The 17,135-nt window shown below is 36.8% G+C and overlaps 1 protein-coding gene across 1 annotated transcript; it reads left to right on the top strand.

Annotated features, from left to right (window-relative positions):
• The first annotated feature begins 10,111 nt into the window (after positions 1 to 10,111).
• Positions 10,112 to 11,263, top strand: LOC139144421 (uncharacterized). The gene has a single exon (XM_070715123.1). It carries the CDS (start codon positions 10,112 to 10,114, stop codon positions 11,261 to 11,263), a length of 1,152 nt encoding a protein of 383 aa, XP_070571224.1.
• Positions 11,264 to 17,135: the final 5,872 nt, after the last annotated feature.

Here is a 17,135-nt window from a genome sequence, read left to right as displayed (position 1 = left end):
CCCACCTAGTGGTATGTATATAGGCCAAAGGTAAACTGTAAGGTTTTGATGGTCCGAATATCTGACCCGAGGCTCATTTCACCTAAAAACATTTCCTTTCTTCTCTCGGAGAAAGGACTCATTTTTTATTTCCATTGGACACAATGGTAGAAACAGTTCTTGTATAACAACCAATCGCCGTTTGCCTTGCATGTGTTCATTGACAGTACTACGTTTACGAATTCGCAATGAAATATGGTATGATCCGAACCGCCCTCCCTGACCTGCAGGCTTGTTTTATTGAGATGCCCAGTTGAAAACAGTATTGTCTGGGCATTGACGTTTTTGAAACTCACGGAAGCGTATCCAACTCGGAGTACTAAGCAAACTTTCATAGTCAGTGTGTACACGTCCTTGGAGGCTACAAGTGGACATACAGATCGATGAGTAACTTATAAAACGTAGTGCGCTTAACAAAAATGGCAACAAGCAAATACGCCCATATGATGGTGACTCAAACGCATAGTGTAGTGAACGGTGAATTTGCTGTTATTTCTATTCAGAATATTCCCCAGAAAAGACAAAATATCGCCTGTCATTCAATTTTGGTGACGTGTGCATAACGTGGAGTGTACGCATCGAAAAGAAAACATAGTAAAGGACATAGTTGTGCTTCGGTCTCCATGGATACTAGTGCCATTTTATGTTCATGTTTTGATAGGATATGTTGTTTAATATCATTAGTAAGCATTAAAATACTGCCCCCCTCAAATGTCAAGTTTGCCTCCTAATTTTGATGAATGGGGCAGAAATTGCCCACTTCAGTGAACATGCAGAGAAAACACTGATCTTGAAAGTTTTTTATCTCGTCGGACTTGAGGCTATCGGTAAGCTAGTTCTAATGTGTGCCCTTTTTCATGTTTCTTAACAGATTTGTTTGTTCGTAAGTCTATTATTAACGCGATTGGAACTAATTGGATGTTGAAGTAATGTCTTTAAAATCTGCAAATGTAAGCTCATCTGCTATTTTCTTACGATGCACACTTGTTTTTATGAGTAATTTGTAATATTGAGACATTCAGCTAAAGGGTACCAAACATTTTTGAGAAATTTGAAAAATATGATAATCCAATTATTCCAAATTAGTTCCAATCGTGTTTATTGAGCTCTTATACTGACGATGATGATCATGTGAAAGACCAAAATGACCGTACTTTTCTGTTAACTACAAACAATTTCTATAACCACAGTCAATAACTAATTTCTGTCAGCATAATTAATCGATTGAGATAAATACTGCTTACACAGAAGACATACAACCATTGAAACGTCAGGTGATCTTTTGACATTACATATGTTTTTAACTAGTTGAACATATTTGAAAATCAAGTTACCTTTGCGACAAACTGCCGGTTTGTGTTTTTTCCAAAGTCCGAACGAAAAACCCTGTTCCGGTGTACAAATGTATCCAGAGAAGCAGAAGCGATTTGCTTTGACAAGTCTGTGTTTGTCATAGCAGTACCAGGTGAATGAATATGATGGGTTCCAGGTGTAATTTTGCCAAGGTAGGGCAAGCCTCAAGTGCAATGTGGATGTTGAAAGAAAACCTTGAGTTCGAAGTTGACTTTGCACTGTTGAATAGCTCTACTGTTGTTGATAACTATTATCAGAGTTTAATAATAAACACGCACAAAATACATCTTGGGAAACAAAAACAAAGGCACGTTCATGAAAATTCCTACGGCACCTAGCGAAGACATCACAGTCAAAACTGATCGGCCAGAACCTCACCCTTAAGAAGAGTGATTCAAGTGGCAGTAAGAGGGCGCTGCACCTAACACAGCGTATTTGCTCAAAATCACTTTTTTTGCAAATATTCATCCAATTTTTACTAATTTGTTAACCCAAGATTAAAATATTGGTTGGTTCACGTTTTAGCATAGGGAACAGATGAAAGGACCCTGGGGTGGGGAGTAGGTTTTTTTGTGCAACGGTTTACCTTATTTGATTTTATTAATTTTGACTGTGATATTTCAAATACAGCTTTCGACTCCAAACTGTCTGACTGTGTTTTCAATACCTACAAGTCCTTATCTCCTCTTCAACCAGTGTACATACCACTGTAATTGCTCCGAAAACATTGCCAACTTGCTAATCCGCTGTCGGTATCAGCGGATTAAGTGATTGAGTCAACACCACAGCCGTCCCACACGCATTAACGTGTGGGACGGCTGTGGTGTTGACTCAATCACTTAATCCGCTGATACCGACAGCGAATTAGCAAGTTGGCAATGTTTTCGGAGCAATTACAGTGGTGTATACACAAGTTTGAAAGGAGATAAGGACTTGTCGGTAATATATAAAGCAGTCAGACGGTGTGGAGTCGAACTCTTTATTTGAAATATCACAGTCAAAATTAATAAAATCAAATAAGGTAAACCGTTGCACAAAAAACCCTCCTCCCCACCCAGGGTCATTTCATCTGTTCCCTATGGTTTTAGCTTGTCAAGCAGTCGTAAGTTACGTGAAAAAGAAGTGTTAATTTATGCAACTGTATGCAAATCGCCCGATTTCCTGGCTTCTCTTTTCTCCCAAATTCAAGATTTTCGAAGAATTTAACTCCACTGTGGCCATAGGGAACAGATGAAACGTGTACGGTCTGCCTCAGTGCTGTGCTTCTGCAGGTCGCGCGCGTACCGAATTAAAGTTCAGGCTAACATTATGCCATTTCTTCAGTAAAATTCATGGCTTGATGACTCCTAACTAAGTTGCTTCACCATCTCCTATGACTTTTTAACGAACTTCAAGTGTAACTATGACGAAGGCTGCAAAACTCGCTACCACGATCGCGATACACCGCCATCTTTAATTTTACCTAATGTGTGTATATCATACGTGCGTTGAACTGTGATCTGTGAAGTTTGCAAACATTACGCTCATCTCATGAACGAAATTTAGATCGCTTTAGTATATAACTTAAGTGAGACTTCAAAAAAAGAAACACTATTATGGAGCATATATTCTACTTGGGTGCATACTGTACTGGCCGACTTCTCTTGTATTAGGTCATTGTCAACTGTCAGTAGTCTGTTTGGAGTCGATGCAGGATGTGGTGGTCGGACATTCCCACGTCTGGTTTTACTGACCCCTCAGCCTTTCAAGATAATAGTATCGTTGTAAGAGTGGATTTGAGTGACCGTGATTTGTCACAGTTTTCCTTTTCACTGGTAACGGGTAGTATATCACTGTTCATTTATCATGTTTCAACTCATCAATGTTGACCGAGTTTCGCCGTATAAACTCAGTGTCATAGCGTTGTACGCTGTACATGCGTACACTGGGCTGTACGATCGGCCTTGAACGGTAAGGCCGCGTTCAAAAAAAAAGTGGGGGGGGGGGCTGGAGGAATTCAAGGGGGGATTCGAAAATTTTTGGGGTAGTCGAGGGGGGGACTTGAAAGTTTTGCTCTGCCTATAGGGGGACCTGAAAATATTTTGACTCCCAACCTTTTGATGTCGTCCAATGGTTCTAATGTTAGTAATAATTAAACAAAATCTAGAACCGTTTTGTCATATTTTATGTCTTTAATCTCGAAAAAGTCTAAAAATGTATGAATGCCATTAAATTTTCGTAGAACAAGTTGGCCTTGTAATGGGGCAGGAGCTACAACTGTTGATAATTTTTCAATATTTCTATGCAATGTGTCAAACACAGTTTCTTGGTGTCTCTCTACAGCATGCTGCTGAAAAACACAATATTCAGTTTGTCAACAAAGCCCGTTTGTCTAAATATTGGTGATAATTGAATGATGCAAATGCACGGTACATGTAGGCTGTGTTGGCAAGCTCAATACTGGATAGCTCAACATTCTGTAGGGAGTAGAACAAGAACACAATTGTATAAACTGAACAAAAATATTGTCAAAATAAAAAGTTAATACAACTACTGCCCTGCTACTACATACTGGCAGTGACAGTGATACATGTAGCTCTGACTCTGATGTAGTTTAAGAAGAGTTTCGGTCATAGGACACTCAATTGACAGTGAAACATACATGTACTTGTACACAAGATCCAGCAAGAGAGCAACACATAGAAGACTAGGGGACTAACAGTTACTTATGGATTTTTGAATTCTGGCATATGAGAACAATCAAATATTAGAGAAAAAAGATGGGGTCACCATACTTGATCTTATACAAATGTACGATGAAAAATCATTTTTCTGAAATCACTTAAAATCAATATATAAAACCATTCATTTCAAGTTCATGCAGTGAATGAAATTTTCACATCTCATTGTACCAATAACACAAAAGTAAACCTTTGAACAGTAAAGACTCTAATTTAAATGGAAAAATGTGTGACTAAATGGAATCTTTTATTTTTTATCAAATTTGCCATTATTACACCCAAAATTTCTGAGATTAAAACATTAATTTCATGGAATATTTTAACCTTCCAGTATTGTCAATTGTGTAAAACATTTTATAAGTGGCATCTAAGTTGTATATGTCTTGCACTTTTGAAAAAAAAAATCGGTAGGTCACTGTGCTCATTTTTTCACAATTTGGTTAAACGTAGCTAGGAATACACAATTTTCATGCTCTCTCATGATTGTCATTTTGTGTGATTTTCAGCTGGTGCCATTGGACTGGCCAGAGTTGGATAAACTCAAGTCGGCTTAGACTGAAAAATCCAAAAAGTTCACTGATGCATTTAAAAATGAATCAATTTAAGAATTTCAGAACTTGCCCTAGGTATATGGCTCCACAACCTGCTGATAAGAGGTAGTGTTGAACATTTGCGAGCAGAACGACACATTACATGTTTTTATTTCTCTGCGTGCATTCCTATTAAATATGCGGCTATATGGTAATTTTTTTGGGGGGACTTGAAAATTTGTGAGGGTATTGAGGGGGACTTGAAAATTTTCGAGGGTATTGAGTGGGGATCTGAAAAAAAATAAGATTTCAATCGCGATTCTCCAGCCCCCCCCCCCCCCATCCATTTTTTGAACGCGACCTAATAGCGCATACATGGCATCGTGAAATCATGCCGCAAATATTGGCGCACTGTCAGAAATTCACAACAAGTATTATTTTTGTTCAAGACCTGTATCAGTGTGTTTCGGGTCACAGCCTAAAAATAGCACACAGCTGAGAGGTATAAACCATCATGGCAACGTACGAATTCAGTTGTCAATTAGTATTTATTTCTATCATGCATAGATACGATGAAATTACTCTCAAAAGTGTACATTACCTCATAGCTTGTTCTATTCGCATTAAATAATCATATTTGTGAGCTTTCGAGCCCATTTTCACGACCAAGTCGCTCGAACGACGTGTATTCCGGCATATTGCTTGTTTACATTAAGAACGAGGATCTGCAGCCTATTGAATTATGCAAATTTCTATACCTCCGCTCAAGCTGAAAGTTATACTTAGGCCAAAGTAATTAAAATTATTTGTTTTGCGTCCACTCAAAATGGGAAACCACACAAAAGAAAATTAACACAATGTAATTTGATTGCATCAAATAAAAAATTGTATAAAAATTTTAGTTCAGAAAAGCTAAGCGGTTATGTCCTAAAATTTCCTATTCAAATACACTGTGTGTTTTTCATGAAAACCTTGAAAACCTAGGCGGGTGGGGACACTAAACAAAGAATTTAATTACTTTGGCCTTATTAGCATACGATAGACAGCCAATATTTCACCCAATTTCTGCGCAGTTGGTTCTTGCATGGAGCTAAGGGAGCGTTCAGTTATTATGGCCGGGGTGGGCCGGCAATTTCTTTCCGTGCATCAGTCAAAATAACTGAACTCCCCTACCCATTGCACCAAAAATGTGATGGTCCCCTTCTAAGATGATAAAAATTTCATGACATAACACCCCCCACCACTGCTTGAGTAAAGCTGCAAACACAAAATTATGTATTTAAAAAATTGAATTTCACCGAGAATGTTCATAAACTAGACATGGGAGTCCATGATAAAACTGTGAATATATTTTTTCCAATGAAAAATTTTTTATACTTGTGCATATACTCGTATAAAACTTGGATAATTAACACGATTGTACTTGATTATAATAGGAATGTTACCAGTGCATGTTATGTGTACAAGAAATTTGATTTTGGAATTTCACTGAAAATGTTCACAGACTAAACATGGGAATCTATGACAAAACTCTGAATATTTTTTCTTTTCAATGCCAATTATACTTTACTCGGGCATATATAGACGTTGGCTATAATTGACATAATTTTACTTATTAGAATATGATGGTTACAAGTGCATATGTGTTCAAAAAATGGGATTTTGGAATTTCATCGACAATATTGATTCTACCATACATGGTAGTCTATGAGAAAACAATGAACAATTTTTTTTTCAAATATAAAACTAACAATATCTGCATAAATAATTTTTGTACTCATATGACTGATAGTACCTCCTGGCCCTTTGGTAGCGCTGGACACAAAAAACTCCAGCTTTTCCGGGATTTTGAGAACATGCTTGGGTATATATTTTCCGTGACAGTACTACCCGGGAGTACAATCTGGCTTATAACCCCCTTTGTCAAGAGCAAATCTGGCACCAAAATAATTTGCGGGCTGATTCGATGAATGTAACCTACAGTGGAACAATTACCCTGCGTAGCACCGCCTTTGATGTCTGCGTTAGCAACGCAGCATATCATTGCACCTGCACCAACTTGGAAATAGGAAATAGTCAGTATTTACTATTTTCAATTTACGTCTGGCTGATGAATTAACAAGACATCGCGTTGGCCGCAATCTGCTATCAAGTATCATTATGCTGATTTGGAAATCATACGCTTATATTGAAAATAGGAAATAGAATTATTTTTTTTCAATTTAAATAGACTTTAGCATACAAATAAAATTGTATTTTTTAATTGCTTTAGTGACATTTCTTTGTGGTGAGTAGGTATGCTGCGATTTGTTATGGATTAGTTTTTGCTTTTGGTTTTGTTTTTTTTGTTATACCTGTGTGTTGCTATGCGATAGTTACTGATACAGTGAAATATTTCTTTTCAATTACAAGTATTATATGCTAATTTTCAATCCGCCGCAGATGACATGACATTTTTTATCGGAAGTAATTATGCTGCAGACACTTCCCAATCCATGGAATTTTCAAGCCAATACTAAAATATCAAGGGCGATTTTCGAGACACTCTATCAAGAAATTACAGGCTAATATTAATGTCGGACGTACAAGAGAAACTAAAGGAAACAAAACGCACATATCCCATGGTTAATTTTTATTTCAATTTTTTACATGAATTACGAATTAGAAGCTATATTACCTGTAACTGTTGATGTTTTCCATCATTTGGCAGCTCCTTATTCTACATTCTTATAATTATGTGTGTCGAAATGTTTGGCGTTCTGTCAACACGACTGGACATAATCCGGCCAAGAATTCATTTGATAATAACATTAAAATCATTCACAATACGTCGTGATGTAAGCTTGATTGTAGTATTTTAACAACCATAGGTTGGGGGACGGGAGAAGGAGAACAAAATGCACTTATCTTCTGGACCAAAACAATGAAAATTGTCTTGAAAGTTTCAGTTTTTTCCCTATAATTGTCAATTCATAATATGACAACATGGGACCCATAAGGCATTGCAAACACCGTGTCCAATGTATATTTATTGATGAAAATTAAAACATGCTTATTATAAAGTAGATATAATGAATGTTGCAGCTATGTTGACGTGATGTATTTAGATATTGTTCATTAAATACATTGTTTATAAATAAGAAAAGACACAGTCGCAGTTTCGACGACCTTCTCCCTTTAAAGGTATACTGTCACCTGTTCCAATTTTACCACAGTTACCATGGAAGGAGAAAATCTGACCAATTGCAGATTTTAAGCGGGTGACCGCTTGTTAAAAACAGCGCCCTCACATGGGCATTTTTAATACCAAGGAACGCCCCTTTTACCATATATGGGCATATTTAGATTACAGGTGATTGTATACCTTTAAGGCTTCTTTAGTGTATTTGACAGGTATTTTCGTTAGTTTGTGCAATTCTTGTTCTACTTCCAAGAGCAATATCCAAATGTTCGAATGACGTTCAAATGTATGTATGGTATTATTTCTGGGAGTTAAACTCTGGTCCGGTTAAACTCTGGTCCGGACTAGATTCATTCCACGACAATAACTTTTGACATTCGGTATACGATGTATCGCGATGAAGAGGAAAATAACCCCGCGCCCTTAAGAGAAAACAAAATTAGCAAGCTCAGTTTGCATATTTAATGAACTTTCCTCATTAGGGATATATATCTGAATTGACTCCACCAAAGTTGACGGAACTTGCTATGTAAATTAAACATACTATGATACATAATTATTGAAAGTTATTTAACATTTTTACTTCACCCTATTCCAAATTTGCATATTTAATGAACTTTCCTAATTAGGGATATATACCGGGATTTGATCAAAGTTGACAAAACATACTATGTATATTGATAATACCAGGTTAAAACAATATTGAGAGTCATTTCGCATTTTCATGTCAACTAATTTGTAATTTGCATATCTGAGCTTTCACAGTTTTGCTTATATAGCTACAAGGACTTGACCAGAGACAATTGCACTTCCTATATAAAGTGGTTATACAATCACAGCAGTCAAAGAAGTTTTGTATTTTTATTTCAGCTACTTACATATTTGTATACTTACTGACTTAATAACACCCCCACTGCTTGAGTAAAGCTGCAAACACATAATTATGTATATAAAAATTTAAATTTCACCGAAAATGTTCATAAACTAGACATGAGAGTCCATGATAAAACTGTGAATATATTTTTTCCAATGAAAAATTTGCTATACATGTGCACATATGCGTATAAAATTTGAATAATTAACATAATGGTACTTGATTATAATAGGAATGTTACCAGTGCATGTTATGTGTACAAGAAATTTGATTTTGAAATTTTACTGAAAATGTTGATTCATTATACTTTGGAGTCCATGACAAGTTTCTGAATATTGTGTTTTTCCAATGCCAAACTTGATATACTTGTGCATACATAGAAAATTGACATACTTGTACTTGATTAGAATAGGATGATTACAAGTGCATATGTGTTTAAGAAATTAGATTTTTGGAATTTCACCGAAAAGGTTGATTCACTGTACATGGTAGTCTATGATACAACTATGAATTTTTTTCAAATATAAAACTAACAATATCTGCATTTATGGACGTTAAATAATTTTTGTACTCATAATTGACTGATAGCACCTCCTGGCCCTTTGGTAGCACTGGACATGTGTTTTCACGGGCCTAGAGTCGATGAACAAAAAACTCCAGCTTTTCCGGGATTTTGAGAACATGCTTGGGTATATATTTTCCGTGACAGTACCACCCGGGAGTACCACCTGGTTTATCACCCCCTTTGTCAAGAGCAAATCTGGCACCAAAATAATTTGCGGGCTGATTCGATGAATGTAACCTACAGTGGAACAATTACCCTGCGAAGCACCGATTTACACTTCTGCGCTTCGCAGACTGATTGACATATATTTGAAAAAGGCAACAGCCGTTTCCAACAACGCTAAACAATGGTCTACGGCCGATTTTCGAGGAAAATCTTCCTTTCTTTCGAAAAACTGTATCATAGTATAGATAGTTAAATGGCCGACATGTTTATAAAAAACAGACGTCCCCGTTTCAAAACCTCAATATGGCTTAGTTGAGGCTGGTTTACGGCGATTTCCACGGAGCAGCAAGCTGAGCTTTTACCAGTTGTCACTCAATTTGCTTATGAATCTCTAATAAGGTAGGAGGTCTTTTGTGCCCGGGGTTTAAACCCCTGCGTGTACAATCGTGGTCACACCAATCGGAGGACCGACTCATATTACCTAAAACGTCACTAGACGCTTGTTGATTAAGCAAGTATCAACACAAATATGATATTCCGCCGCACGTTAAAATATTCATAGTATTTATGCTAGTTGTTTTCCTTTATCGACTACCCTCACTCTACCACGTTTTTGCAAAACTGTTGCCTCCTGATGAAGATCAAACACATTTACACCGTAATCATCTATCGAAGAGCGATCATATGCCGACAAACGAAGTTTCTGAAAAATTGTTTCTTACCGATGAAGATCGTACATACATGTACTTAAATCGTGATGGTCTGTCGAAGAGCGATCAGATGCAGACACATTCTGCTGATGATGAGACACCGTCGCAGCTGTTGAACAGTGAGAGTACTAGTAACCACACTGGTCGTTCACTTGGTTCATCAACATATAATCATATGACAACATCCTCAACAGTCCGTAGCAAGGACAAACCCAACGTAAAGGAGGCTGAACAGACGGGAAACAGGCAGCAGGTTACAGAGGACAGACTTGTGATCGGCAATCAAACCTTGTTCGATCAGTCGGAATTCGTTTCTACGTTAGTACATCTTTCAAGGAAGATAGCCGAGCAGTATGGCTTCGTCACCCTACAATTCCTCAATCGTGGTTACTTAAACCTCACCAAGAGCTGGGCATGTAACGTCAAATGCATGGGAGTGTTGCCTCGGGTTCTCTTCCTAGCGACAGATCAGGATGCAATGGATGGTTTATCCAAACTGAACATCGAAATTCAATCGTTACTCCTACCTTTTGAAACAGGTTTCAAGTTGTATTTCGGAGAGATTCGTTACTATCGGTTCGTTCTCTTGAGGACATGGCTGGTAGTTGTTTTACTTCAGAGAAATATTCCTGTCACTGTCATTGAATCTGATGCAGTATGGTTTGATGACGCTCTTCCGTTAATCAGCAAATGCAAAGGTTTTGACTTAGTGTCGACACCAAACAGCTTAGGTGAAGGAGGGATTTCCACGGGATTCATATACATAAATACAACTGCATCGGGTAAAAGGGTATGGTTGGACATGTTCAGAAAATTTGGAGCGTACATGGAAACACAGGTTAACGGATCTGCCATGATGACTGGTCCCAACTCCGAAATGTTAATCCTTGAAAGGGTTATACAAAAGACTCACGTGAAAGTTAAAACATTGCCTCTTAAACATTTTGTGTCAGGTCTTTGGTACAAGAATACAACACTGCGTGAGATTACAAAGCCCATAGTCATCCAAAACAACTACATCGTAGGAGTTGACGCCAAAATTGGACGAGCGCAGACATGGGGCCATTGGTACCTTACAAACGACGGTCAGTGCAAAGATAATAGAGAACTAGTTAAATGTACTTGAGCTTAAAAGGAGAATGCTGATTAAGGCTTGTGGAGTCAATCTTCTTGTTGAGAGCGAAATCGAAAATTTGGTATTTTAACGTAGAGTTATCATTGGGATCCAGAAACAAATGGATAGCAATATAAAATGATAATTTCGAATAAGGTTTTGGTAATCCGTTCCTCTAGTATTAAACATTTCTCTGTCACCCGAGGTATTTTATTCTTTAATTCGAAAGAAAATTCCGGCTAAAGGCTCCGTGTGAGAAAAGTTTGAGCAAATGTTTCAGTCGCTAATTACGTCTTTGCTTAATCTGTACATAGTAGTAAATTGTTACTGTCGTTCAACACAATCAGGCCACCCTGCATAAAGTTATTAATATTCATGCGAATGCAAACTCTTATTCAGGTGTGTCACAAAATGTCATTACATCACGTTCCAATTTGACTTTGTCTGACAAATATGTGGTGTTTTTGACAGTAAATGATTGATCGATTTCACGTTGCATTCGAGCATTCGATGCCTTCTTATGTGATGAGCTGCCCGGCACCGGGTCAGAACGTGGATGTTTCGTGTTTGAAATAAAATACCTACGACAGTAAGAATAAGACGCCGGATAGAGAGTGAATAATGGATTCTTAAATACTCTTTTGAAAAAAAACGCGAACTTTTCACATCAGTGGTTTTGGTACGGTATGATAGGTTTTTAGGTATTTGAAATGTACATTTTGTGCACTATGAATTAAATATTTTGAAGGTTTAGTTTGGTTAAGTGGTCTGTAAAGAGCGGTTCTTGAAAGCTTAAGTTTGACTTTCCGAGAATGTATTATCTGAAAATTCACAACTGAATTTCCCATGCTTTTAGCAGAATTTTATCTGTGGCTTTGAAAAAGTAATAAAGATAAAATGTTTAAAATGTTGCATGCTGTAAAGGAGAATGTCAAATATTGCGTGCTTGTAATGGTGTATAAACAGAATATTTTTCTTGCCCCATTGGTGTTCGGAATGGATGCATGGTCAGCCCACTGATTGGAATTATCTCGTTAATTACGGTACATTATACCGGCTATTTTGGAGATGAATTTTATCCTGTTTTAGCAGAGATGTTTTGTTTTATTAGAATGATGCTGTACTTTTGAATGATATTATTTTGGATTAAAACGCTTGCCAGATTGATTCAGTAGTATTGTAGATTTGAATTCAACAAAGGCTCAGTCATTGTTTTCTATGGAATGCCGTTATGCCTTCTTGGGTTTCTTTGCTGTATGTGATGGGATGACTTCATCATATTTATAAGACAATGCCAATCTATTCTTACGTTACATCAATATATATTTTAAGTGTCACATTTATTTTATAGAGTAATATCAACATGTTATTTGGAAACATTTTATATGGTTAGGTACTGTCAATGTTTAGGTACTATCTTTGTTATACAGTAATATATGATTATGAAACGCCTTTACTTATTTATGTAGTGTCAATATATAAATACTTGACAGGAATATATGATTAGATATTACCTTTATACTGTAAGGAAATGTAAATATATGATTACGTAATATTGATATATGATTATATGACGCCTTTATATTATAAAGTAATGTCAAAATGTGGTACTGTTAATATATAATGAGCTGATATCGATATATGAGTAAGTAATGCCTCTATATGATAAGGTTGTGTCAATATATAATTAAGTGATGCCAATATCTGATTAAGTATTCTAAGCACATATTGTAAAAAAATTATCAATATATGGATAAGTTATGTTGATATATGATAAAAGGCGCCTTTATATTATGAGGTGGTGTCAATATGTCATCAGGTACTGTTAATATGTATTTAGGTGACATCAATATACGATTTAGTTATGCCTTTATATGATAAGGTGGTGTACAACTGAACGCTTTTTTTCTTATTATAGATATTGATAATGAAATACGGCTTATTTTCAATCGGGTTTGAACTCACAACATACGGTATCAGTCACCTAGCGAGAGGCAACAGACAGAACTGCTCGGCTAAATCCCCACTCTCAAAAGAGAGTGGTTCAATAACCGGCTAAGTTGTTACCTTTTTCTGACTGCGACCGCTCCACACGTTGTACACGTACGATTACTATCACAAATCGCACACACAAACTTAATGGAAGCGAAGCAATGAATACATCGCTTAAACTGGGCGAAAGATAGTCTCGGGGACAATTCTGTCCACCAGCACAGCTATCAACCCAGGGTAGAAAATACGACAGGTTTTCAATCGGGTATGAACTCACAACATACGGCATCAGTCGCCCACTTCACAATAAATTGGCAGCGGGCACGTTTTGGGAGCTTTAGTTCCGCAGGGGTCGTCATTTTCAATGGATAACCTGATTGTACATATCGAACATTCGATCGATAGCAAAAGTTGGAACCGAATTTATTTCAACATGTGAGACTAGAGTCACATTTCCCAGATTACTCCGCATTTAAATTATTAGGTTTAATATTCTAACAAATGAGTGGCCTTAAAATGTACCACACATGCTGTAAATGCTAAAATAAAGATTCGAAGAGACTAGTTGTAGGAATTGAAGTACATGTCGGTCAAGATCGTCTTATATGTCTATTATTATTTGGCATATCTACATACCAGCACATGTAAGCACAATTGCTAGAAAAAGAAACCCTTTAATTAAAATTTGCAGTATCTTAAACGGGGAATACTATTTTTAGCCGTCACATGTTTATGAATCCGCCAACAAATGTTCGCGAGTGAAGTTGGATTATCATTTGAAGATTAGGATTACTGTCGTGTAAGATTACGATAAATTTCACTACGGACAATTTTATTGTAAAATAAATGACAGAATCGTAGCTCTCAACCTGTTACTGTTGCGAAACAGACATTCAGCCAAAATGTACGTGTGTAAGCCACGTCATCGCATAATGATGAAAGATTACGGCAAACAGTAACGTGTATTCACTAAAATTTAACACCATCTGTTGTCAAATTATCTCTCCGCATCACGGCTGCCTCGTCGTCCGAGTCTGCCTCGACAAGATGCAGCCCCGCGGCACCAAACTCCTTTCACGTGCAAGAAGACATAAGACATTGCAAACACCGTATCCAATGTATATTTATTGATGAAAATTAAAACATGCTTATTACATGCTTATTATAAAGTAGATGATAACATTTGAATGTTGCAGCTATGTTGACGTGATGCATTTAGATATCGTTCATTAAATACATTGTTTGTAAATAAGAAAAGACAGTCGCAGTTTCGACGACCTTCTCCCTTTAAAGGTATACTGTCACCTGTTTCAATTGTACCACAGTTACCATGGAAAGAGAAAATCTGACCAATCACAGATTTTTAGCAGGTGGCCGCTTTTTAAAAACAGCGCCCTCACATGGGCATTTTAAATACCAAGGAACGCCCCTTTTACCATATATGGGCATATTTAGATTACAGGTGATTGTATATATTCTCTAGTGTATTAAACAGGTATTTTCGTTAGTTTGTGCAATTCTAGTTCTACTTCAGAGAGCAATATCCAAATGTTCGAATGACGTTCAAATGTATGTATGGTATTATTTCTGGGAGTTAAACTCTGGTCCAGTTAAACTCTGGTCCGGACTAGATTCTTTCCAAAACAATAACTTTTCACATTCGGTATACGATGTATTGCGATGAAGAGGAAAATACTTTACATTTCGACGTTCTTAAGATTTTATGTTTTGATATGCTTATGGGAGAAGTACTGGCGCTGTTCTAGGAAAAAATGCTGAAAAACATCAGAACATACAACGGCTATACCTGTAATGGTAGTGTGCCTCGGGAATAGTATTTGGGACGCTAAAACTTTTAAGGTAAAATACTCTCTTCTGCTGCTTGTATTCACCCATTTCCAATTGAAATTTGTAGCGTTTTGTTTTTAAGAAAGACAAGTTTTTATATCCCTTTTTAAGTCAACACAGTGTTCACTTTTGATTTAAGGTATCGCTAGCTTTTTAAGTTGTTTATTTCTCTAGTCATTATTTTTGAACGGAGACCTTTGATATTGATTCTTGACAATTAATAATAAAAATGGTTGAAAATTACACTAAGGAAATTTGAAGAAAATTTTCAGGTTTAAAACCTTCCGATTCAAGTGCTCCTTTCAATACATAAACTGTATGGACCTACCGATTCCTAGTTTAATTTGAAGATTTTCGTTTATTTATCTCCTGCAGGAGACAGTTTTCTCTGCGGAAAATATATCAACGCAGCCGACATATTTCCCATTGTTCTAATGCACCGACTGAAGCCGTGCGGGCTGGCAAAACGCTTCTGGACGAATGGACAGCGCCCCCTAGCCTGGGACTATTATGACAAGATGAAGAGCCCAGAGATGTGCACAATAGTGCCATCCACATTCGACTTCAAACCACCACAGTCTCATGCTGTCTGAACTCTTTTTTCAAGTTAACTTTCTTTCGAACGGAGTTAAATTAATTTAATGGTCTCCACGCGAATAATATTCTACACACATACGCCTACGGTTGACCGTGTTTGCTATTGCTATTCCTCTGGAGAGGAATTTAATAGAGATCTGCTCGTATTGCATGTACAGTTGTGATGGAAATAACCCGCGCCCTTAAGAGTAAAAAAAATTAGCAAGCTCAATTTGCATATTTAGTGAACTTTACTCATAAGGGATATATATCTGAATTGACTCCACCAAAGTTGACGAAACTTGCTATGTAAATTAAACATATTATGATACAACATTATTGAAAGTTATTTACTATTTTTACTTCAACCTATTCCAAATTTGCATAATGAACTTTCCTAATTAGGGATATATTCCGGGATTTGATCAAAAGTACAGCATCATCCTCATAAAACAATCAAAACATCACTGCTAAAACATGATAAAATTCATCGCCAAAATAGCCGGTATAATATACCGTAATTAACGAGATTATTCCAATCAGTGGGCTGACCATGCATCCATTCCGAACACCAATATAATGGGGCAAGGAAAATGTTATTTTTATACACCATTACAAGCACGCAACATTTGACATTCTTCTTTACAGCATGCAACATTTTAAACATTTTACCTTTATAACTCTTTTCAAAAGCACACAGATAAAATTCTGCTAAAAGCATGGGAAATTCAGTTGTGAATTTTCAGATAATACATTTCTCGGAAAGTCAAACTTAAGCTTTCAAGAACCGCTCTTTACAGACCACTTAACCAAACTAAACCTCCAAAATATTAAAATTCAAATTCATACTACACAAAATGTATATATATATATAAAAACCTATCATACCGTACCAAAACCACTGTTGTGAAAAGTTCGTGTGTTTTTTCAAAAAGAGTATTTAAGAACCCATCATTCACTCTCTATCCGGCGTCTTATTCTTAATGTCGTAGGGTATTTTATTTCAAACACAAAACATCCACGTTCTGACCCGGTGCCGGGCAGCTCATCACATAAGGAGGCATCGAGTGCTCGAATGCAACGTGTGTGAAGACCTCAATGTGGTCCCCGACTTCAAAGTGGTCCCTATCCTTAATGTCCGGGAAGATAGGGGGTTAAACTCAAGTCTGACGACACCTACCGTATAATGGGTGCTTTTGTTGTCACATGGACGTTTCTGATGTAATATCAGCTGCCCTTTTAGTATTTAATACCTAAAGTTGGGAAAAAATGTACAAAATAAGGGCTAACCACAGAATTAACAATGGGAAGGGCTAGTGTCCATATCAATCATGACTTATCTATAAAATGACTCATTTGAAGTCATATCGACATTTGGCAGTCATTCTAATTGCTGCTCTTAAATACATAAACGGATATGAAATACAATTTGCAGCAGTGCTGTGGCGTATCAATCGCGTCCGCGGTC

This window comes from Ptychodera flava, chromosome 11 (assembly GCF_041260155.1).
Source record: "Ptychodera flava strain L36383 chromosome 11, AS_Pfla_20210202, whole genome shotgun sequence".
In the NCBI taxonomy this organism is placed as follows: domain Eukaryota; kingdom Metazoa; phylum Hemichordata; class Enteropneusta; family Ptychoderidae; genus Ptychodera; species Ptychodera flava.
Note: the sequence above shows the minus strand (reverse complement) of the source record. Positions and strands in the feature narration are given on the sequence as shown.